This window comes from Pezoporus wallicus, unplaced genomic scaffold, assembly GCF_028554395.1.
Source record: "Pezoporus wallicus isolate ANWC-B61680 ecotype Strahan unplaced genomic scaffold, APGP_CSIRO_Pwel_v1 contig_5069, whole genome shotgun sequence".
Taxonomy (NCBI): domain Eukaryota; kingdom Metazoa; phylum Chordata; class Aves; order Psittaciformes; family Psittacidae; genus Pezoporus; species Pezoporus wallicus.
The window spans coordinates 5,592,757-5,617,923 of NW_026642361.1; the positions used below are offsets into that span (position 1 = coordinate 5,592,757).

At 41.6% G+C, this 25,167-nt stretch overlaps 1 protein-coding gene and 1 long non-coding RNA gene across 9 annotated transcripts in view; both read left to right on the forward strand.

The window, feature by feature from the left end:
- Positions 1-513: 513 nt before the first annotated feature.
- LOC130609994 (uncharacterized) lies at positions 514-4,688 on the forward strand. The gene is made up of 3 exons (XR_008974935.1): positions 514-606; positions 3,638-3,740; positions 4,343-4,688. It is a non-coding gene; the product is annotated as an uncharacterized LOC130609994 (long non-coding RNA).
- Positions 4,689-5,833: 1,145 nt separating this feature from the next.
- The window catches only part of KCNC2 (potassium voltage-gated channel subfamily C member 2), a 104,932-nt gene continuing 85,598 nt past the window's right edge, over positions 5,834-25,167 (forward strand). For 7 of the 8 annotated variants that reach the window (XM_057429404.1, XM_057429403.1, XM_057429406.1 and 4 more), the window contains exons 1-2: positions 5,834-6,158; positions 6,864-7,587. In XM_057429404.1, coding sequence (XP_057285387.1) covers positions 6,952-7,587 — 636 coding nt within the window. In that variant the 5' untranslated portion in view covers positions 5,834-6,158; positions 6,864-6,951. The remainder of the gene's footprint in view (positions 6,159-6,863; positions 7,588-25,167) is intronic. The other variant, XM_057429401.1, reaches the window with a different exon arrangement.

Genomic DNA, 25,167 nt, shown 5'->3' on the forward strand with positions numbered 1-25,167 from the left:
CCTGAAAGCAGCTCAGTATCTGCATTCTTCTTGAACTAAAGTTTGAACACCTGTTGGGGAGCTGAGCACTGTTCTCACTGTTTAGTCTTCTTTACAAAGCCACTACCTTGCTGGTGTGTGGCAGTCCCTCAGAAGTGGCATCATGTGCCGGCTGCAAGTTATGAATGGGAAAGACCCTCTACTGAACTTTGACTGGAATTGAAGCAAATATTCAGGATAGATAAAAAATTCATTCCAACTATTTCAACATTGGGCACTAAAAAATGTAAGTATGGACAGAGCCTGAGGCAATACCTTCTTTTATAAACAGCATGTAATATCCTGTACCTCTTGAGAAAAGGTGATATGAATCAGCACTGACAAAGCTACTTGAATTACAACAGAAACAGGTGAGTAATCCTTTCCACCATCTTGCATTGCTAATACCTCTGGTGTTAGTAATTGCAGGGAGCCAAAGAGCACCCCTGGGTCATGAATAAAAAAGGCAGTGTCTAGGAGAAGGTTCTGGAAGGGAAAAGGCCTATGGGATCCACTCCTGATTTAGAGGAACAGTGGATCAAAAGCTGAAGGTGACAATTCCTAAGGGATTGCCTCCTGTGAAAGTGGGTACTTTGGGTCTGGGAGTTTGAGGCTGGTTGAAGGAGATGATTGGTCAGAACAGTTCCACTTGCATTATATGTGTGTCCTTGTAGCACTGCGGGCAAAACAGCCTGACTGGAGTTCTGGAGGACAGTTGGCTGGAAATGGATGGGACTGGCGCTGGACAGCTCACAGCCACCTTCTGGCAGGCCCACTGCCCAAACATTGCCATTTGCACCCAATGTGCTTAGTCAGTATGACTGCATTTGAAGGAATCGGAGCAATCCCAGGCACAGCTACAGGTTGGGCAGAGAAGAGATTCAGAGCAGCCCTGCGGAGAAGGACTTGGGGTTGTTGGTTGATGAGAAAATGAACATGAGCCGGCTTCAGTGTGCACTCAGCCCAGAAAGCCAACCGTATCCTGGGCTGCATCAAAAGGAGCGTGACCAGCAGGTCGAAGGGGGCGATCCTGCCCCTTTACTCTGCTCTTGTGAGACCTCACCTGGAGTATTGTGTGCAGTTCTGGTGTCCTCAACATAAAAAGGACATGGAACTGTTGGAACAAGTCCAGAGGAGGGCCACGAGGATGATCAGGGGACTGGAGCACCTCCCGTATGAAGACAGGCTGAGAAAGTTGGGGCTGTTCAGCCTGGAGAAGAGAAGGCTGAGCGGAGACCTCATAGCAGCCTTCCAGTATCTGAAGGGGGCCTATAGGGACGCTGGGGAGGGACTCTTCATTAGGGACTGTAGTGACAGGACAAGGGGTAACGGGTTAAAACTTAAACAGGGGAAGTTTGGATTGGATATAAGAAAGAAGTTCTTTACTGTGAGGGTGGTGAGGCACTGGAATGGGCTGCCCAGGGAGGTTGTGAATGCTCCATCCCTGGCAGTGTTCAAGACCAGGTTGGACAAAGCCTTGGGTGACATGGTTTAGTGTGAGGTGTCCCTGCCCATGGTAGGGGGGTTGGAACTTGATGATCTTAAGGTCCTTTCTAACCCTAACTATTCTATGATTCTATGAATGTGTTTTGCCACAGAGGCAATGCTAAGCAGGTTGCTGAACATCCACGTGCCAATGCTAAGGTGAGCTTTGGAAAACGTGGAAAGGTGGAAGGAGTTTGGAAGAGGAGCAGAAAAGAGATGGGGAAGACATCTGTGGAGTGAGCTAGGATATGGAAGAGGACAGGCTTGAGTTTCTCTGTGGGATGGAGGGTCTGAGGGACACCCTGGGGAAGGAGCCCCAGATCAACCTCAGCCCTAAATGTGTATTGGCAGATTCTTTGCTGGAACTGTCTGGACCCAAAAAGATACAAGAAGTGGAGCAGCTTGTGGTATCAGAAGCTTGTGCAGAGCGATGTTGCTTTGAAGTCTTTTGAGCACCTGTGGGAGGAGTAGAGAACTGAAAAGATGATGAGAACACAAGAGATTGGTGTGCTCCAGGGTCTCAACTTAGGACTTTGAGGGAAAGTGCAACTGTTTGGTTCAGAGCTGAAACAGGATCTGTGTGCAACACGGGGCTGCGGCTGGAGGTAACACAAGTTAAAACATGCCAGCCCCGGCCCTGTGGCAATGTCTCTTCACACTCCCCAACACCCCTTTCTTTTGAAAAGAAAAACCTGAAGCCTATTATCACGGATATATGTATGCACTGTTCCCTTTAACATCCCCTGCCCACCACCAGGGAAAGCGATGACTTAACCATGTAGCATGGGTTATGCTGTGGATTACTAATTAGACAATACAATTAGCACTCACTTGTTTTTTTTCTACTGTGTCATGTCTCAGGAGCCCCCAGTCTTGGCTTCCCTAGGCTGTTTTTTTCCTTTGATAAATATAACACACAAGGAACTTTGCCAGTTTTCATTTTTCAATGACAAATACCATGTTCCCTGGAATTTCACAAAGAATTGAAGATCTGGGGTGGGGGAAGGCAGGTGAAGCACCCTTGTGTGTAGGCAGTGCCTCATATAAGGTACTCCAGCCTAAAGATGCAATCAAGCTTTGGAATTTAGAAATAAGGACAACTTTCTGCTGGCTTTATTTCCAGCCTCATCCAATTTAACTACACCATGGCTCCTTACAATTGCATTTCACAGGCATTTACTTAACCTATTAATTCCTTTTTTTTTTTCAGTTTCAGAGTAGGATTCTGACTTATCATCAGTACACTTCAGTATAATGTGGCTGTCATGTTCTGCAAGATCTGTAATGAATTGCTACATGTAATTGTAAATAGTGGAGATGGTTATAAATAATATGGGAGAACAGAAAAATATATCAAAGAAATAAGTAGAAGATTAATAAAATGTTAATGCCAGTGGGTATTTAAAATATATAGTTCATTTACTTAATCATCAACTAAATTGATATAAATTGATGGCTTTAGCTGTTGCATTGTCTTCTATTATAATTTTAAATTATAAAATTGTTTGGGTTTTTTTGTCTGTTTTCCAATTAAAATATTGTATGAAAACTATGACATGGTGAGGTGCGCTAAAAAAGCTTCACTACAGTTGCACTAGAAAAGCTGCACTACAACAGTGAGAGGCAGAAGGTGGCTTCTGCCTTTCACATCCTCTCCAGGAAGGCAGTTGGTAGCTGGGTAAGGAAACCCCTAGTCAACAGGGACAGAGCTCCTCCAGAAGGTGATTCAGAGCATGACTGTAACTGAGGCATGCTGCATTTGCGCTCAGACTTTTCTTTTCCACAAGTCCTTTCTTCCATTTGCTCTTTTATTGTTAGGCAGCTGGTAACCCAATGGCTTTGCGTTGCAGTACTCAAGCTTGGAGGAAGAATGATGGCTGCTAGAAAAACGTTCATTTGGCTTGGGTTTCTGATAGCGGTCTTCACATCTAATTTTATTGCTTTGTCGGCTAAAACAGTAACATAGGACTTTTCCTTTTCAGCAGGGAAAACTGATTGTGCATTGCTCAGTGTCACCCAGTTCCTGTAAGAAAGTTCCAAATCCTGAGCAACAGAAATGTTTTTACTTACCTTTTACATGAGTATGTTTGAGAGTATGTGGAAACAGATCTGTTTGTTTGTTTTCCAGTTGCAGATGCATTTCACGGTAAGACTCACTCAGGAGGCACATTTCTCCCTCTTACATATGTTTCATACTTCCACTTTTATTGGAAGTACTGAGCAGTGCAAAAATTCAGGTCAGTCTCTTGGGGGGAGGAATTAATTCATAAATGTTACTACAGTTGCCTATATAGAATATTGTCATTCAAGAAAATGTCAGTCTGGAAAGTTAATGTCTAATGTAATTTCAACCTTTATTGAGAAGTCTGCCACATGCTGAAAATACAAGGAAGAGTGACACACAGAAATTAATAGCATTATATTTAGTAACAGACATACTGTAGAATATGGACAGTTTGACGTGACTGAAGGGTTATTATATTCTGGTAGAGACCATTGCTTTTCTTACCAATTGGGAACATTATTTCTTTCCCATGCAGTTAAAAACCCCTGTGTGTTTAAGAGGTCTAAAGTGTAAATATTACTCATAATACATGCTTTTTTCATGGCATCAGCATTATGTGGGGGGTGACTGTAAGGTTTTTGTTTATGAGATGTCATCCTTGTTAGTCTTGGGTTTCTTAGGTTGTTGGGTGGCTTGTGGAGTATTTTTTGGGGGTGATGGGTTCTCTAGCGTTTTGTGGTTGGTTTTGTTATCGTTTTGGTTTGGTGGTTTTGTATGTCTGTTTGTGGTAACTCTTTTTTGTGAAGGGGGGTGCTTGTTTTCTAACGAGCGCAGATGTGGGACTTGAGCAGACAGTGACAGTTCAGAAGGAAGTCCTGCTATTCTGTGATGATGCAGTTTGTCTAGAGTTTTGGCAGCTACTGCCACCCCATGGTTTCCCACAAGGGACGAATGCTGCAGAGCTTTTAAATGTTGCGTTTCTCCAGAAACCTCTCACAGGTCAGAGAGAAGACAACAAACACTCATTTTTGTCTTACCCCCTTCTTCCCTATGTCCCCTTTTCAGTAAAAGCCCCTCTGCAAATAAAAGCAAGTATGGCATGAGCAGCATTGCTTTGGTTTAGCACGGATGAGTCCCTTCCACTGGATTTACAACTGTGTAATTGAATATTAATTTTGGCTCCCGGGAGTTTTCACTGATTATATCTGCATTGGCAGGAAGTATTTTGCATTCTTCATTTATTTATTTATTTTTTTTTCCAGGAACTTCAAAACACATATCTGGAGAAAGCTTTTGAAACCCATTTCTTACAGTTGCTGCTGCTTTGGGAGTTTTTGTTTACATCATGGATGCCACATACAGACAGATCTGGGTTAAAGCAAGCTGGTCTGAGCGGTGTCCTCTGAGTGTTGCTTCCAGCAGAGCTTTGCCCTCCAGTGCCTCAGCAGGTACTCAGTTGAAGGTTCTGACATGGAAGGGGGACATTTCAGGTATTGTTACTCCACACATTCATGCCAGGGAATACCCTTGGTGTGGAGGAAGAGTTTGCTTTTTAAGAAGAGGCAAGAGAGACCTCATTTTTGTGTATCTTCTTGCTGGAGTTGGAAGCTTCTTTCCCTTGGACCAACCCAGCTGAAACCAGGCATCAGTAAGATAGGCTGTAGAAAGTAAGTCAGTTGGCTTGGAGGCAGAGGCTTTGGCACAGGCATTGGGCTCCCTTCTTGGGGACTCTTACTGGGGACTCTCCAACTTCCATCTCCCCCGTTGCTCTCCACCATCAAGCTACGAAGTGCACCGAGCACGAAGCGCACCCACTGTGCTGTACTGTTTTTCCCACCCGACACAAAAGTTGGATCCCTCCTCCTTGAGCTCTCCCGATCCCCGGTTTGCTCCGGGGGCTCCTCCTGGGAGCCGGGATGCTCTTGGCCACCGCAGGTACTGCACGCACCGACCAGCCGTGAGAAAGACCTTCTCCGAGAGGCTGAGCAGCTCCTCTCCGCAGTCACCTGTAGCTGGGCGCTGTTTTTTTACCTGCTACTCTAAGCCCAGAACCCTTCGCGAGGGTTTTCCTGAAGTGAACCGAACCTCCACGTAGCACAGCAGAGGTGGTGCTCCTTTTCCCGGAGAGATGCGGCTCCTGTTTTTGCTGTCGCCTCCCTCCACCCCTCGGGACTGGAATCAGGGGGCTGGAGGGATATGGAGGGAGGGCTGCCCCCGCCCCGGGGAGGAGCTTCAGCCCCAAATAAGGTGCCTTTGCACGTTTGGGCTTCTCTTCCCAAAGGAGCACTGAAGTTACGACAGCGCCGGTCCTCGAGGTGCCCTCTGCCCGCCGCCCATGGCTCTGCTTTCGGCCGGCGGTGCTCGCTCGTAGCCCCGATGGGGAAAGGCTGCGTCCCTCTCCTAAAACGAAGCGAGCGGCATCTCCGAGCGGGCGGCGGGAGCCGCTGTTACGCCTTTCGGAGTTGAGCATGGAGGAAGGTGAAGCAGCCACCTGAACGAGGAAAAAACCCAAACAAACCTAACAAAGCCCAACAACAAGTAGCTCTCGCCTGGCGGGGAGGCAGGGAGAGCGGCCGGGAAGCGCCGTCCGCCGCCAGCCACCACCGGAGCCCGACCGAGAAGGGGATCCGCGTTTTCTGCTCCGGCCAAGGTAACTGTGGGGCTGGCGGGGGGAAGTGGGGAAGCGTGGAGAAGCCCCCGGCGGCGCGGCGCTTGCTCCGCCGGCTGTTCCCCGCCATCCACTCTCGTCTTCGTGATTTGTCTGAGAAAGTGGGAGCCGAGCTCCGTACAGGCAGCCTTTCCAAGGGTGTGCCGGCTGCCGGGCTTACTGGGGAGGGGGGTGTGTGTTTTGGTATTTCCTCCCAAAAAGCAATCCCTCTCTCCAAAAATGGGGGGTGGGAGGGAAGGCGAGCCTCTCATCCGTCTTTTTTTTTTTTTTTTTCCCTGGTTAGGCTGTTATGATAATAAAAGATAGATGCCCCTTAAATAATTAACCGCACACTTTCTATTCCATCAGCTCGGTTCTCGCAGCCCCGCGAGGGAGGAGGGGGTGGGGAGAAGCGGCATTGCCATTCCGGCAGCCGCTTTCAGGGGAGGCGAGGGCAGAGTCCCGGAGCCTTGCCCGGGGCAGGCAGGCGGCAGAGAGCCCTCCGCGGGAGGAGCGTGCTGAGCTGCCCGGCGGCGGGCCGGGCTCTCCCGGAGGTGCGGAGTGGCGGGGGATCAGGGGAATGGAGCGGGCTGGGGTAGGCGGTGACGGCGGGGAATAGCTTTCCCCACCCCCCCACCTCCTCCTGGTGATGCTTGGGGGGGGGGGAGGGGGGGGGCTTCTCCTCGATTTCTTCTGTTTGCGTTTAAGGCAGCAGCTCGTCCGCCGCGGACCTGCCGGCGACCCCATCCCCGCCGCCGCCTCCCGCGCCCTCCCCAGTCATGTCCGACCCGGAGCGATGGGGAAGCTCGAGGACAACGAGAGGGTGATCCTCAACGTGGGGGGCACGCGGCACGAGACCTACCGCAGCACCCTGAAGACCCTGCCGGGGACCCGCCTGGCCCTGCTCGCCTGCGAGTCCCAGAGCGAGTCCCCGGGCGGCGAAGAGCCACCGCCGCCCTCCAACCCCAACCCGCCGGCGCCGGCCGGAGGCTGCCCGGAGCCCGGCACCGGCTGCAGCCCCCGGGGCGGCGGCGGCGCCAGCGAGTTCTTCTTTGACCGGCACCCGGGGGTCTTCGCCTATGTGCTCAACTACTACCGCACCGGCAAGCTGCACTGCCCCGCCGACGTCTGCGGGCCGCTTTTCGAGGAGGAGCTGGCCTTCTGGGGCATCGACGAGACCGACGTGGAGCCCTGCTGCTGGATGACCTACCGCCAGCACCGAGACGCCGAGGAGGCTCTCGACATCTTCGAGGCGCCTGACCTCCTAACGGGAGAGCCGCCCGCGGACGGCGACGACGACGACCTGGCCGCCAAGAGGCTGGGCATCGAGGACGTGGGGGCCGCCGGAGAGGGGAAGGGAGGGCGCTGGCGGCGGCTGCAGCCCCGCGTCTGGGCACTCTTCGAGGACCCCTACTCCTCACGGGCTGCCAGGGTAAGCGCTGCTGGACGGCGCTCCTGTCGGGGTGGCTGGGGAGGCCGAGGGGTGCCGGGGGCCCCATATAGGAGGCAGCCATGTAGGTGCGTCGTGGGGAGGTATGCCCCCATGGGGCAGAGGTGATGCTTTGGTGGGCTGCTGCACGGGGATGGTGTCAGCCCCCAGGGGGGAGTGGTACTTGTCCCCTCTGCATCTGCAGGCAATTTCAGACAGGGAGGGGGTGATCCTGCTGGGCCAGTGTCCCCCCTGGAGCTATGCCCCAGGGAGCTTGTGGTGGAGCTGTACTTGCCCCCTTGGCTTGAGTGGGGGTCTGGAGGTGTGTGCGCTGGGGGACCTGTTCGTGTGTGGGTATGAGCACACAAGGTGCCCTTGTCCTTGCTGAGCACCTGCATGGAGGCGCATTTGGGGACAGGGGAGGCCGTCATCCCTCTCCCAGCTGTCAGAGGTCTCAGGTTTGGGGTGAAGTGGTTACAGTGATGCGGGAGAGCAAGAGCAACCTCAGCCCTTGCCCAGCTTCGCACTGTCTGCGCTGGGAGGTGATCGGAGTTCAACAAAGTAAGTGTGACAGGGGGTCACCCTGGCTCTTCCTCCATTGATTTCTCAGGGTGACCCTGCCTGCCTCTGTGACTGAGGACATGGGTACACAGCAGTGAATGAGTGTACCAAGTTTCCAGTATGCAGATAGGGATTTTAGATCTTGGTGCTGACTACTTTCTCATTTGATGATTTGGATTTTAGTTCTGTTTCTTAGTTGCTGTTGTCAGTGGCGATGGGAGTTTGCTTTCTAAGCCCAGGCTTTGGAGCAAACAGTTGTAATTCCTTTGAGAGAAACAGTGGTGCCTCAGATTTAACAACTAGAGAAGCAATCACCAGCAAGTCCTTCCTGCAATACAAGGAAAAGAACTTGTTACTGAAAATGTTGATTATAAAGTGGTAAGAAGTGTTTTGTAGCATATTTGTCAGGATTCCCATGAAGCGTTCAGAGGTGAGCCTCATCCTGCAGAAAGTGCAGTTGTGGTGGATGTTGTCTCCTGGTCAGTGCTGCTGATTTCACTGGCAGTCTCGCAGATGTAGCTGTATGCGTGTGGTTTTAAGTGACTTCCTGGGTTGTGCCCTACACCCTGCTGCAGTTTATGTGAAAGTTAGTACCTCCTATGCGCTTAGTGAAGTTAAACAGAAAGTAAAAGTCCTTGTAGTTACCACTGTCACTTGCTGAATGCCAGTGTTATGTTTTTGAAGGTTGCCCCCAGTGTGTTTTCCCTTGACAGATGTCTCCAGCTGATACTTGAAATATATTTTTGATAAAGGAAAAAGACTACCATGAGTCTCTAACTTTGCTCATCAATGACATACCCACATTGCTTGCATCTTCACTGCCTGAATCCTAAGGAAAATGTGGCTGTCAGTTACCTGACAAAACAGTACTTGTGTGCGGTGATTGCCCTGCAGGTTGTCTTTCACCTCCTGTTTTGTGACAGTGTCAGATGTGCAGCTTTTATGATAGGAACTCTTTCCACTTAACTTTGGAGAACTGAGGATTATGTTAAGTGGGAGTTACTAGGAGAAAGAGGAAGGCAGGCGTGCTGACTGCAGTTGCACCCTGGAGTTGTAGATGTCACTTGGGTTTTCAGTCCACTTCAGTCCACTCTTTGACAGAACTGCTTTGCTTTCCAAATTCTCCATCTGTGTTAGACCATCCTGGACTGTCAGTGGCTCAGGTAAAGTTAGTTTGAGTTTGCAAAATGAATGCCGTAATTAACACTATAATAGAAAATTGCAGCACAACAGTAATATTAATCCCTTAGAAGGTAAGGTATTCACCTTTTTAGAACTTAAAACCTGGTTTTAAACATCTATTCTGATTTCAACCCCAGGCAGCCAGAGTAAGGCAGTGTCAGAGCAGTAACAACAGTGTCTAAATCAGTGTTCTCATTTTCTTCAAGGCCTGCTACCTTGTACTTGATGTTTCAGGTAGGGAGACAGCTTTGAGAATTGCTGACAAGTCTTAAAGCATTAAAGTAAATTTGTGTTTAAGGACTAGCATGCACTTAGTAATCACTCTTGAGCACTGTAAGGTGATAGTAACATTACTTGAAACTGAGACGTTACTGCCAGTTCAACGTTTCCCACACTTGAAACAGAGATGTTATTTTCTGAGTATTCTGGCAAATACACTTTTGTTTTGTGTCAGCTGAAATGATGACTAACTCTAAAAACATCTGAGTGAAATCCTGGCTGTACTGAAATCCAGACAGAACTCTGTGAGCATCAGTCTTTGCCTCGTAGTGTTAGCTACTGACTCATACTCCACTTAGGTTGCCGTGAGGCTGCGTATTGGTAAACTTTCTTAATAACTGTGGTTATTAATTTTTTAGCATTACTGCCCGATTTAACTTCAGTAATGTCTTTTCTGGGAAGTACGGTGATGATAAAATTGGGTTATTTTCTGTTAATGAAATGGTACTTAATATTTGTGATTTTTCTTTATCCTAAACTGTGATCTCTAAAAATAGAAATTTATAGAAATTCAAATATAAGTTGCCATGGTAACGTGTTCGGGGATAGTGCATGCACAAGATTATTCTAGCAAGACCATCCAGTGATGTTATATAAATAGTGGAAGTAGTTTGTTTACTTTATTTAAAATTCTAAGAAAAATAATGATTCAGTTTTTAAGTGTATGCAGTTTGATATTTAGATGGTGACATCTGCTAAATGTGGGGTTTGTAAATATAAAATGTAATTCACAGGCATACAATTGCTTTGAAACCTGCAACACTTTCCTTTGTTCCTCAAGTTCAGGAGTTACATCTGAATATTATTTCTGTTTTCATTTTATCATTTTTGGATTTCATAGCCTGTGAAATGAAATTAAGGAGTACAGCGGTACTCCTCTCACTCCAGGCTTAATAGAGCAATCATTCACAAACCGCTATGTGACAGAATGCTATTAGGTAGCTGTGGAAAGCTACTGGCATGAGATACTGTCATAGGAGGAGAAGGACGGGGCAAACAAATCTTTCTGTGTGTTGGCTTAAACATCTCCAGAACAGACATTTACCTGGTTCTTATCGGAATCAAACATGTATTGTGAATTTTGCTAGTTAATACCTGTAAAAGATACATGATGGCTTATAAGAGCAAAGTACTTATGCTTTAGTAATTGCAAAAATACATCTAAATAGTTTGTATGAAAGTACAAGAGACATAATTTAGCACTGAGTTTAACAGTGTGTGCAGATGCCCAGCAGGACCTAGAATGTCAGTGCTAGTCTCGGATATCGTATCTCAAATTAATTAAGCTTCTAAGGCTTTTACTTTTGAATAACAGTTGAAACATGATGCTGTTCAAAGAAGTAATTAGTATTTGTCATTGATTTTTTTTCCTAAGGATTATGGATTACTCATGTACTTAGTGCAGCAACTCAAAAATGGGCCTGTGATTCACAAAGTTTGTAGCTATATATCCTTCACTTCCTGAGAAGGCTTGAAATCTGCCCATGCATAAGGGGACAGCACCTGTGAAGTCAGATAGCTTAGCAGTGTAGGAGTCAATGTGGCCCAGGACACTGGAGTGGTGCTGCCTGCGACACCGTTGCTGCTTTCAGCAGCTAGAGGCAAGTTACACAACCCTGCTGCAGCACAGTCTTTTTCTATAGGGAAGATCTAATTACTTTGTTTATAAGGGAAGGATAAAAACTAATAGGCAACTATTTGTAAAGTTTGCTATGAGAATATATTGGATGAAATGCAAATAAACCCACAAAAGTCTTGCAGTCCAGGCATCAAGATACACCTTGCAAGTGTTCATTAAAACTCTGATCTTATGCTACTTCAGGAGCAGCTGGACCTGAGCGGTGTGTTGTATTTAGATGGACAGAGATACAAAGTTCCCATACACTGTTTTATGCAAAGTTATATTGTCAGAGACTCCTTCCAGTTTCCTATAACATCTACATCAGCTTTGAACATTTGGTGGGGTTGGTTGTAAGCAGAATAATCTGAAACAAGTGTCATGAGAGAGAGGGAGAAAATAATGATTTTATAGATCCCCTTGAAAGGCTAAAGCTACAGAAATTATATTGGAGAGCATTTTTACCAAAGATACGCCTTTATTTCATGGTTAGCTTATGTTTTCTCTAGGTACCTAGTTACCTGTCATGTACAATGGTGAACGACCACAGTGGGTTATATTTTTAGGGCTTTGGCTTTTTGTGGTGCAACAGTTTTTATTTTTGGTGGAAGCAGTGCTGCTGGGTTGGTCTGAAATATCGTGAATAGAGTGGTGAAGATATGTTCATCTCAGAATACATGTTTGTAGATTAGTAGTGAATAGCAAAGTTTGTTTGCCATTAGCATTAGAAAGGCCCTTTAATTTATAAGTGGAAATCTTTACTCTCTGTCTTTTATTCAATAAGGAAAGGAAGTATACTTTAGATTTTACCACGTAATAATTGAGTTATGCAGACATCTTCTGTCTGAAAATCATATGAAGAAAATAGTAAAGGTTGGTAAAAAAGCTGCCAAGAGGGTATTCCGTTTGCCATGTTGGGAATCAAAATGCTGACTTTATGTTTAAGAGGGAAAAGAGTCCATTACATTTAACTGGTGAAAACCAGTCATTTTGCTTGAAACATTTAGCTTATGGGAGCTGTCATTTTTGACTAAATAGCAAGATTTATTCCTAATGACAAAAATCGTAATGCATCACTGTTACAGATATTCATAAAATCTGTAGCTTCATGTGTACATGGGCTGACTAATTTGCACTGTAATTTTTATTAGTGTACTGTTTGCTGGCTTTTAGGAGTCTGAATTGGAAATAGTATCTTGACATGACATACTGAGCATAAACTAGCTTGATCTACCTTAAATGTAAATGCTCTCTGATGGTACTGGCATATTGGTGAGGTAAAATCAGCAAGATCTCTGCCTTCCGAACTTCTGCCTTTTCCTCTACAGCTGTTCTGCCTGATGCTGCTAGTGTTTCCATGGAAACTAGCCAGCTCTTGGCTTCCTCTTCCCATGGAAAACAGCCTTCTCGCTGTCACTTAGTCATCTGGGAAAAGCATTTTGTCATGGTTCTGACATAAATGCCACAGAGATGATCTGTACTATCATTTCAGAAAGAGTTGCTGTTACATATGTGCACGTGCATATGGCCGGCCTCATCTTCCACCAGCTCTAAAATGATCTGGTTACATGGACTTTGGCTGAATTTTCTTTGGTATCACTGGGAATGGAAATCAGATTAACACACACAGCCCAGGATAATAATAGCGTGAGAAGTATTTTTCCGTTGAGGAATCTGGCAGACCACATGCCCTTCCTGTATGTAGTTAATGCACAATGTGATGTCTGTCATGTTTGTTTACAGTGGTAAAATTCTTAAATGGTTTACTCTGGGGTGGGAACTTGTCAAACTGATTACGATGGTAGGGGGAGGAATAGCTCTCAACTTCTGGTGAATATTGTACAGGTTTCAGTGCTACCGTCAGATGAGGCATCATTATCATGCCATTGTCACATGATGCAGCCAGGATACAGAAAAAGTGATGTAAGAAAACTGGTATATTGAGGTCTCTATATTGTTAAAGTTCTTGGGACTTAGTTCAAGGTAAATGTATCAATCAATACCCTGTGAAGGACCCAGCATTGTTGCTTGTTTTGATGAGTTTGTGTTGAATCATAATCAAAGAAGTTCAGAACACAGACTAATCCCAAATCCTTTATTAGTTTCTTTTGTTGTAGTAACTTTAAGATAATTTAAGGGAAGTTGGTGTGAAACTCACTTGTTCTTTTCTTCCTCAGTGGCAGAAAGTGACCTTTCTTTCCGTATGAAGTTACCTTGCAATTGGGGTAAAAGGATCAGAGAAAGGGCATCCCTATGAAAGTTTTTAATATTTTAATAATCTCTTCAGAAGTGCTGTCCAGTTCTTTTAAGATGGCAAAGGCAAGGTCTTCTCATTTCCAAGGGCTGTTCCAGTGCTCTTCACTTCTTCAGAGACGACTCCTGCTCATCCTGTGCTTCAGACTCTTGGCTCATCTTGGGGAAACAGTTTCCTTCAGCCACAACTGGAAAGAAAGGGTTTATGCTGTTATATTTAGCACCAATGGGGATAGTGTGTTCCTTTTTAATTTTCTTTACTAAACTCTTAAGATCTCACTTCTGGCAATGTGATTTATATAAGCTTATTGATTCATTGCAGAAACTTGTAAGGAGTTCTGCATTTTCATTTATTTATTTACTGTGACTAAAGTAGTTAGGAGAATAAAATCTAGATATGATAATATTTGGAATATCAAACTATCAGTTATCATTCTGATTACTATGTTTCTTACAATGATACAGTTCCTTCACACATGCTCATCTTTAACAAGCACACATCCTTCACAGTATGAATTACTAATTGCGTAGGAAATAAAAATTTGATTTTAAAGCAATGCTAAACAAGGCTGTGCAAGAATTTTAGGTGGAGAGCAAATAGGGGAACTATGTTCACTCCTACATACATATTTTGTTATTTCCAAAGAGCCTTTCTCTTGGTGCAAGGGCTGAAACTTGAGGATATTTCACACTGAAATAAAGTGGTGAGCACAATATACAGCTGTGGAAATGTGTGTGGATATACTAATATAATCTTAGCACTGGTGATACTTACCAACATGATAAAAAGAATTCAAGTTGTGATGACCTTGTACATTTTCTTCCCTATCCTGGCATAAAGCATGTATATGGTTTAACTAAATGGTAGTATTGTTAGGAATGCTGTAGAAGTAGCTGTAGAAAATGAACATGAAGTCACATTTTATTATTCTTTTTAGTTCTACAGATGTGTTTAATTAACATCTTTGTTGGTACTTTATGATGACTAAAGCACTTTTGAAGGAAAAACTCCACTTCCATCTGTTAATCAGTAGTGTTAAAAATAGGATGCCATCTAATCACATGAAATACAATTTCTTGTGATTTGTGATTTGCTTTACAGAATTTTTGACTGAAGTGGTGACTTGAAGCTTAAAAACCGTATTATACAATTACATATTTTAACCAAGTGTTGTTTTTTCAACCCTCTGCCTTAAAGTGGAAAATTCTGAGATATTGCTGTGGTTTTGGTCTTTTTTACCAGTAGGTTAACTACTACGGTGATCTGATAGTCCTTTCTTACTACAGACAGCTGTCGTTTCTTAGTGTTTCTAGGTGAACCTTACATATTAGGTCTTTGATATGCTCATGCAAAATGCTGTAAACAGAGAATGGCCTCTTACCTCAGTGCTGAATATTGTGGTAAAGTTCATTAATATACATTAAATATACAACACAGTATCATCTAGTCTTATTTCTGAAATAAGTATAGTTTCTTAAGTGTTTTCTTTTTTATCTAGCATACAAAATGACATTTTTTTTTTACTGTGTCTGAAAAAGGGTAAGTATCCTTTGAAGTTTGTGGGTTTGGTTTTGATAATTTGTGGGGTAGTGGCTGTGTAGCAGTAATCTTCTTTTTAACTGTTTAATCCTTATCCTGAGAGAAATAATTCTTCCTTAGGAGTGGCTTCCACCACACTGAAATGCTTGCTTGCATGAAAGCACAAGGCTATTCTAATATTAGGGATCTGATAGGTAGTAGGTGGGATTTCAGAAATCAAATTCTGAAACTCAGTTAACAGCTGAGAAAATTCTTTTTCAGTCAATTGCATCAGAGAAGATAAAGTTCAGTAGAGTGAAAAAGAGGACTGCAGAGCAGTGCTGCAAAATGATGTGTGCAGGTTGAGGATGTGTGCAATGATGAGCAGCACAGGCTGAGTTCCTGGCTATCCTGCAAGGGGTCTGTGTTGGTGCCTGCAGCAGCATGGAGTGAATGTGTTTAACCATGCCCAGTGGCATCCTGCTGGTGGGTGCTCTTCCTTCAGTAGAGGAAAGAATAATGTCTTCTAATCATATTTCGTTCAGCCTACTTCATTTCTCAGATCAGAAATGTTCGCAAAATATGTTAGGCTTTTATATACTGTCTACTGTAAGATTAAGGGTAGTCAAATATATGTTAATTTGTATTTTATATTAAAGCCTGTGCAATAATGGAATTTTACAGATTTTTTTTTTCTTTGAAGAGGTAGTAAAAATTATTATAGAACAACGTAAAGGATGTTTTTAAAGTATATGAATGGGCATAAACGTGCTTTGTTCTTAGACAATACCAAAGGAGAAGTCCTAGTTAATCCTTGATTTTACATAGGTATTCAAAAATTCTTTGTACTTTTTGAGCGAGCTGTATTATATTCTACACTGGCACTTGGTAGTCCTTTACCCATATGAATGGCAATTATTTATAATGAGTGGTTTCAGGAGTATCTTAATTTTCACGTGAGAATGATTGTTAGGTGCTAAAAAAGCCAACTTAGATTTTTATTTTATAATTTTTTTTTTATATCATCCCAAGTCTTCATTTCTTTACCAGAACAGGTAATGAAACACTGGAACAGGCTTCCAGGAGAGGTGGTTGATGCCCTAAGCCTGTCAGTGTTTAAGAGGCATTTGGACAATGTCCTTAATAGCATGCTTTAACTGTTGTGCAGCCTAGGTGGTCAGGCAGTTGGACTAGATGATTGTTGTAGGTCCCTTCCAACTGCAATAATCTATTCTAAATAAATGTATTCTGGTGTTCCAACCTTTTTTTTCCTAACAATGGAAAATGAAGTCCTTCACTTAATTATGATGTTTCATATTTTCATGGTTTAAAAAATACAGTATATATAGTAAATTGCGTATAATAAATGACATCAACAGTTGTTTTTGGTAGAAATCAAGCGGGGTCGGATTTTAGTGCAGTATTGAACATCAGCTCTACTGTATAACTCACTATCTGTTCGTCATCTTGTGATAATTTACACTAAACAAATTGATTTAAACACACTAGGCATCTTCATTCCTTGACCAGTAAATTTTATTACCGCCTATATTCGAAGCTATCTGAATATAGTTTTGTATTTGAGGATTAAAGCCTCTGACAGCAGGCCAGAATTGTTTTCCTAATTGCCTAGGTGATATACCTGTGCGGCTTGGAGGAAGAAACGGTTGTGTTTGTCATTTGTCTCTGAAACACACACGCAAAGCTGATGTTGCAGTGACCTGTGAATGCTCAATGGAATTTGATGCATTGCAGCTACAGGGCCTCCTTAGTTGGACATTGCATGTTTTAAGTTGGTGCCTCAACAGCAGCCTCAATAGCAGAACAAATGAGCTGGGGGAATGAAAGAGGAGAAATTATTTGATAAAAAGGAAAATTACGTCTTGGTGAAAAATGAGCCATTATGGACTGAAGCAAAGAATGTATTTTTATTATTTTGGTTTATCACAATGTAGCCAGCCAAACCTTAAAACTGGCAGAGGCGTTTTGTATTGCATGTAAGGTTTGTTTTGTTTGGGTTTTTTTTGAGTGATGTTCATTGCCTTAAGGATATAAGACCTTGGTTTTCGTTGAACTGCAGGTTTATCTACTTCGTGTTGCAATTGCCACGTCCTTAAAGTGAGAAAAGCATTTTGATCTTTTCAAAGTGACTCCCCTAATATCTAGGTTTATCACACACATTTTGTAAATGGCTGCTGTAGGTAGGTACCATCTTGCAGTCAGTCTCCACCTCAGTCCAGGAGCGGTGACAGGCACAAGGGTGTCTCAGAACTATCTCTGGAGGCTCTCAGAGTTGGTTGTTATCTGTTTCCTCATTAGATACCTATTTTATCTAATTAGCCCCACCACATTGCAGTCAGAATCTTGCACTCTTACTGAGCCAGTGGCTGGCTATTGCAGAGCTTCTGAATCAATGACTTGAAGTGAATAAAATAAACCATTCTATGCTTCTTTGAAGTACAATGCCAACTATAGATACTTCTCTACTGTTAATACTACTGTAAGTAGCCGTGTTAGCAGCTCTTTGAAGGCATCATGGCATGCATCACTTACTGACATGAAACCCTATAAAAATTTCAGAGATATTGTATTCTCAACAATTTAAAGACATTTAAATTCAGTATTTGGTAGCAGAAATGTACCCATTAGTCTCTGGGGAAGTGCAGATTTGGTCACATGGAGTTTGTATTTCATTAGAGCAACCTACCTTGCACTGCAATCCTGACATATTCATGAGATGAAGGCAATCCTGTTTGAAATAATGCCTGCTTTTGTTCAAATACAAATAGCTAATTTTCTAAAATAGTGTGAGGAAAATTATCAAACTCCTGTCTTGTGCTGCTGCTGTTTGTGTACTCCTTGAAAATACAGATCAAGAGGTGCGTATTAGTAATTATAATGAACAAACTTTTCAAATCTTATTTTGTTTGTTTACTGGCAATGCAATTTTAAAATAACAAGGTAATTTCCTAATCATATTGTCAGTAAAATGCTGCCTCCAGAAACCTCAGCCTTGTCTCTGGGTGGGAGAGTCTTGTAGTAGTGAAGGCTAAAGGAAGATGCATGACCTAAATTTTTCATTGCAGTTCTACTGTTCAGACAAGTACAGCGTAACAACTGTGGGCACTGCAGAAACAGGGAAGAAATGGGAGTCTGAAACAAGGGAGGAGAACATTTGTGGTCCTAGTGTTCCCAAACTTCAGGTGGAGTTTTTGTCCATATGTATAATTATGGATGAAAAAAATGTTTTTTTGTGTGTATATATATATATGTATGTATGTGCACACACACACATTTCTGAACAAATTCATGGATTATCCTGCAATTATGATAAGTCAAGAAGATTTTTGTTGTTTTTTTATTTCCCATTTGTCCTTCAAGGTTTTAATGAAGAAGGTGCGCCCCAGATCTAATGTCTTAATTCAGTGTGCTTACGTTTTCTTGTCTAATTCAGCTTCCAGCTGTAAGTTCAAGTAGAGTTTTGTGGACTGAATATCTTGCTTTATTAGGCTATAATCTTTTACTGGATATATATATGTGTTACTATGTTGGTTTACAGTATTTTGTAATCTGGAGAGGGACTTTTTACGAGGGCATGTAGAGACTGGACAAGGTGCAATAGCTTTAAACTGAAAGAGGGTAGATTTAGATTAGATTTTAGGAAGAACTTCACTGTGAGGGTGGTGAGGGACTGGCACACGTTGCCCCGAGAAGCTGTGGCTGCCATATCCCTGACAGTTTTCAAGGCCAGGTTGAATGGGCCTTTGAGCAACCTGATGTAGTGGAAGGTATCCCTGCCATGGCCGGGGGATTGGAATTGGATTATCTAAGTTCCCTTGCAATTTAAACCATTCTATGATTTTGTTAATTATGTTTGATGACAGAAGTAGTGCTCCATTCTTTATAAGTTTTATTTCACTAGAGATGGGAAAAACCCAAAGCTGTTATGTAACTAAACAAATCTTGCTTTTTGTGAATGTATATCTGATGGGTGACTATCATGGCCAATTAAACTTTTTCCTGCACTTGACATATTATAAAGTCTCATTTGAGTGCAGATTTGTTGCTGTCAGAAGGTTCTGAACACACTACATTTTTTTTTCCTCAATGAAGGTTTTAGATTTCTCCCTGTCTAAATAGGCCGCTTATTTTCATAGACCTGTAGAGATTTAATTGTTTTCAAAAATCTCTATCCTTTGGTCTAACCTTGTTACAAATGGCCAGCTGGTTCAGAGCTCTTAGGTGGGGGATCAGGAAGTCTTTCCTTTAAAAAACAAACAGGAAGCAAGCCCAGCTTACTGAAACTAAACAAGGTAAAGTTGCTTTTCACTTGAAAGTCCTGACACCTCGGGACATCTTTTCCCAAGAAAGCACTTGCACTTGCAGTTCTTACATCAGAAAGCATAACTGCTGAAGTAATTGGAGCTCAGGAACAGCATAAAAGAACAAGCAGAAGTTGAAGGACTGTTATGACTGGGAGGGGGTTTGGCTGCTGTAAGGAAATGCTTTCACACTTGAGAGCTCTGTATTATGGCATGCATTGGCATTTATAAAATACTTAATTCAAAGCAAACCAATATTCTGTGGTGTCCATTTTATTGAAAGCACATATAAAATGTGAACAAGGGTACTGTTCTTTCTATGGCTTTATTTCAAGCATCCTGATACAACTAATTATATTGATTTTTATATTACATTTTAAAAATACAAATTTATAACTATTTTGCTTTTATAGCATTACACAGAATGACTGAAAAACTTATAAAATGGTCAGATTCTGCTGCTAAATTACCTAAAATTGTTCTAGAACCCTACTGACTGTATATTGTAAAAACCTATATATTCTTCGTATTATTTTATAAGACATTTTAAGAAAATCGTCTCCCAGGGATGCAGCTTTCCCTTCTTCAGCTGTCTGTAAGAGGATATCATTTTCATCTGGTTGTGTCGATCTTTGAAGCGTTGCACCTGATTTATTATTTGTTTATATATGTATTTTTAGTCATTTTTGTAAAAGGAAGAGAGGATCAGTTCAAGCCAAGTTCATATGTCTGTTTTTGGGAGGAATACAGAGTAAAGAGAAGCATAAAACGATGAAATCCATATTTAAGTAGAAGATGGAAAAAAATCATAGTACAGTGAAAGCTGTGAATGGTGTAGGGATTATGTTATGATGAGCTCATTTGGTCAGGCTAGGAGAGACATGGAAGGTGAAGAGGGCTCAGTGACTAAAGTGCTAGCTGGGAATTCTGGAGATCCAGGTTTATGTTGTTGTTAGGCTGTAGCATCATCTGTAGTTCACCACACCACTGTGGTTCACCCTGTCTGCAATCTGGGAAGGGATGGATATTCTTTTCCCTTAGAAAATTAAAATGTAACTTAAAAAAATACACAGTGCTTAAATAATGCACCAAAATAAAAAAAGGGGAAATATATTTTATTTGGTGACTGTCAAACATGGTGCAAAGGAGAGCTTTGGTACTTTTTAAAGGAGATTGGCTATTGTTTGGTGGTTTCTGTGCCTGAAGATCTAAGTATATGTAATAATTTTATGGTCCTTTCTATTTATTTATTTTCCTTCTTTATTCCCTTTTTTATTTTTTTCTTCTTTTCCTTTTTTACTTTTAATTCAGTGGCTCTATTGTGGGAGGAAGCTGGGACTCTGTAGTAATTTGCATATATACAGTAATGAGTATGAGAGGAAGTCCTCACAATATATTGATAATTTTGTTTGCAGAGCAGAGTTGGAAGAGTGTATTCAGAGAAGGAGGCATAAATCCCACACCTGAACAGTATGGAAAGAAGAAAACTTTGAATTCAGTAAGAAAACGTTGTCTATTTTGTGAAGTGACTGAGGCAGGGTCTACACAGGAAAAGACTCTTCAGCCATGTTAGTGGAAATTGCTTTGCAAGGAGGTGTAATTAAGGTGGGGTTAGGCACAGATGTAGTTTTCCAAAGTTTTTCCTCCAAAACCTACTGTTAGCATTTCTGAAATAAAAAGTTTCCAGAATTTAATATGCCTGTGAACAGTGTAATTCTCCATCTTTCTCATAGGTTGCTGAATGTTTGCAAAGACATTTGGCTTTGCGCCTGTGAAGTTAAATTCTGCCACAACAGAGCAGAGAGTCTTAAAATGAGAAATATTGGTCTGTCTTTACAGTTGGCTCTCGTACCAATTTGGTCTGCAGTATATTAGAAAGACTTAATATTTTCAGTGATCTCACATGGATTCTTGGTTGAGTTCTGTAGCTGCTTTTGAAGTGTTGATTGATGGTGAGCCTTAGCCACCAGATGTGGGGGACTGGTTGAGCTTGCTGGCTGTACTTCTAGGGGATACATTTTAATTAAAGGGAAAAAAGGGCAAGATCCCAAAGAAATGCCCAGTGTGAACAATACTTCAAGTAGCACTTAAATGTGTATTTCAGGACCATTTGCATTTGGTTAGTGAAAGCTAGCTGCTATTCTCTGCTGCGTTTTAATGTGCTAATTAGTTGTGCTCAGCTACATAGGTAATTAGTATTGGCCAAACACACAGCAGTGCTGTAACTGAGTTACTGTAAATTTTGGTGAGAGATTTTTCCAAAGGAATAGATAATACCTGTTCCTTAATTCTGAAAAACCACCCATCTTTGCGTCCTGCTTCTCATGTACAAGAAGAGAGTTCCTTTCCCTGTAGAAATGACTGAATTCTTCCTCTATATAGGTGAGTGCATTTTCATGAATAAGGTGTTTTACAGTTTGTTGCAGAACAACGTCAAACATTTTGCTAACTTAATCAGAAATCTGAATTGTTCTGTGTGGTGAAAGCCATGGAGAGCAAGAGTATTGCCGTCAAAATCACTGAAGTGCTTTGAAGATCTGCCTTTGCAGATCCCTGGAGGCAACAATGATCTTAGTTTGACTGTTTTTTTTCCTTCTCCCCCTCCCCAAACCTCCCTTCCCCATTCAACATTATATTACTTTTACATATCAGAGAAGCTATACCGAATTATTACAGGAAATTCTTTGATATCTTAACTGCTGTGTTTCTCTGCTGGGGATATCTAGTGATATCTGGCCAAGATTTGAGGATGTGCTCAAAGCATGTGATGATATTGGCTGAATTAACTCTGGAAGACAGCAGTTGAAAAGTATTAAGTCTGCTGTGATCACGAACAGGCGAGCAATTTCTTCATTCGGTTAATTGCTTTGGCATAAGATGCAGGCTAAACAAGTGAGCTCAGTTTCCTTTTCTACCTGAAGTGATCATTGCCAGTAGTCTTGATCAGAGAAGGCTGCATTTTGGGGATTTCTTCTGAGAAGCTTTTGATGTTTGAAAAATTCTTTTCTTGTTTGCTGTTAATAGCGACGCAAGACAGGGCTGGATTTCAGTGTGATTCCTTACAGAGTAATATCTGATCTTGAAACAATATACACAATTTTATTTAAGCATTGATTCATATTTCCAAGCAATAAGCCATATTTAGCAAGAGAAAATGTATTGAATTATAGATTTATAAGTCTGCCACATATGCTTTCTCTTCTGTGCAAGCGCCATGCTGATGTTGTGCATGGTTATGAATTTGGCAAAGCTGGTTCTGAACCAGGAGTATAAGGCTCAGGAAATTAAGCACTGGCCTTGCTCTAAAATGTAAATTGTGTTGGTTATACTTGCTTCTGGGTTGATTTTATTCTTCTGCCTAGGGAAGAAAAAATACATGTTACCAGTTTTATAAGGTGAAATATTTGCATTTATCACAGTCCTTGGGAATTCTTCAGCTGGTTAGACTAAAGTATCGGTGAGGACAAGAAAAAGGAGGAGGGCAGGGTGAAGCCTCAGTGTGTACAGAGCTACATAGTCATCTTAGGCATAAGTATACATTTGTTTCTTTAGCTTTGAAAAGCAATGTATAAAATCAATTTACCATGAATCTCTCTGCAGCTGTATCCAAATGGCAACCTCTGTGAACTTCAGTATATGGTCCTCTATATGCATTTGCTTTTCATTTTTTCTAGAGTCAGTAGCTCACAGTCTTGAGACTGTACTCACGCATAGCCTCTCTATCAAGTGTGGTACTTGTTCTGCAGTATTTTTAGCTTTTTAGATAGGAAAATTTGAAGTTAAATGCCTGGAAATAGGTAACATATATGGCATTGAGGTGTAACTGTGTTACACAAAGCACTTTGAGTTAAGTATGTACCTATATGTGCCAATATTATAAATATTATAATACAGTGATTTTTCAAGAAAACTGAACACTGGGTTTGTTTTTTTCTTTCATTTCATAAGAAAGCAAAAAATAGGTCATGTTAAAGAAAGAAGGCTAATAAGATAAATACTTAATATTTAAAATTCAGGAATAACACTGTAACATACAGCCAAGCTGTATTTTTTCTTTTATTTCTACCTCATTAGTTTTTACAAAACAACCTCACATTATCCTAAGAGGTTTATCCTATGCATTCTGAACTAACATACTCAAATCAAGGCTTTTTCTACATCTCAGTACCTTTTGTTTCGGGCTGTTGTTGGAAGAACACTGGTATTAAAGGCCAATAATTCAACTTTTTTAAATAATATTTATCCATAGCATAAACAGTTCACTCTGAAATTCCCCTTGAAAATAATGTAAGACTTCTATAGGCAAACACAGGATTTCCAGTTCTAGAATACTTACAAGCAGAGGTTCTTTAACCAGTATCAGAATTAGGGAGGTATATTAAGTGAACGAGTGAATGAACCACCTCTTCATTGCTGTCAGCATAAAAATACATTCTAAATCATAAACACTGCATATCACAAAAGCGTTTTTATTGCCATAATATAAATTTACCAAAAGAAAACTATAAAAAAGGACTCTACTACAAAGCTTCAGATAAAGACAGGAATTCGTATTAGCTCAAGCTTGGGACACCAAAGGCCTTTGTATTCCTGTATTCCAGACAACAGCAAGGAGAAAATTTAGGCAAAAAAAAAAAAAAAAGGTGCAGGGAGGCTGAGGAGCTGAACAGTTTCTTCTTGACATTGCCTGGGCTTAGGAAGCATCTTTATTAAATTTCTAATTCATTCATTTGTTCATCCATTAAAAGAGGAGAATCTGTACTGGGAAATGCAGGAAAAAATTGACATCGCCTTTTAGAAGTTCTAGCGCATCATTTATAGTTATCTTTCTGCAGAGCAAGACATCAGCTATCCTTGATGCTGTATTTGTGGTTCTCCGCTAAAGAATAAAACCCAGTGGTAGCTGCTATCACCTAAATGTAACTTTTACAGAGCAATACCCCACAATGGACTACAGCTCACCTATTTTTACTAGCCTCCAAGAGCTAGTAAAAGTTCCTTGAATTCTTAGGATACTTTCTCGCTGTTGCCTGTGCCATCAGTTTTCTGTCTTCAAAGATAGCACTGTTAGTGCTATTAGCTGGTGTTTGATATGAAGAATAAGAGACAAAAATGTGCAGAAGAACAAGTGACTTGATATAACATAGAATGCTATCTCTAGGACACATTTTTATTACTGTGTTTATGGGACTTATTATGGATCCATTCAATTAAGATGAAGACTCAGAAAGGGAGAGGAAGAACAGTAAAAATTGAAAATGAAGCTTGGAGATTTGTGGTTCCCCTTTTCCTGAATTATAAATGATGGAAATTAAAGTGTCAGTCTTGATCAAGTGCTTTGTCTGTGTTCATAATCAGACCACTTTATGAAAATTTAAATTATTTTGGTACAAACAGGAAGAAACAGAACAACCAAATATATGAAAATTGGCATGTGTGAATGATGATTTTATGACACCTTTCATTAGAGGTTCACTTTGGAATGCTTTATAGATAATAGTATAGAAAGGAAAACTATGCCTATATATGCACAGTCAGAGACAGTTCTAGTTCTGCACTAAGATTTTTCTTTTTAAATCAAGTATGTGAATCATGATCATTTTTATTTCATAATTTTTAAATTTTTTGGAATGACTTATTTTGGCTATTTATTTTTTGTTTTCCTAGTTCACCTCTTTTAATTCTGTATTTTTTTCCTATTTATTTTTTCTTACCACTTGACTTTTTGAATTTAAGTAGCCCACTGCTCCTCTGTAGGTAGCTTCATCAAGAAGGCTCCATTCCACAAGTTTGGTTCTTTATGTCTGTAGAGCTAGCGGTACATCTCATGAGCTTAGATAGTTGATCCT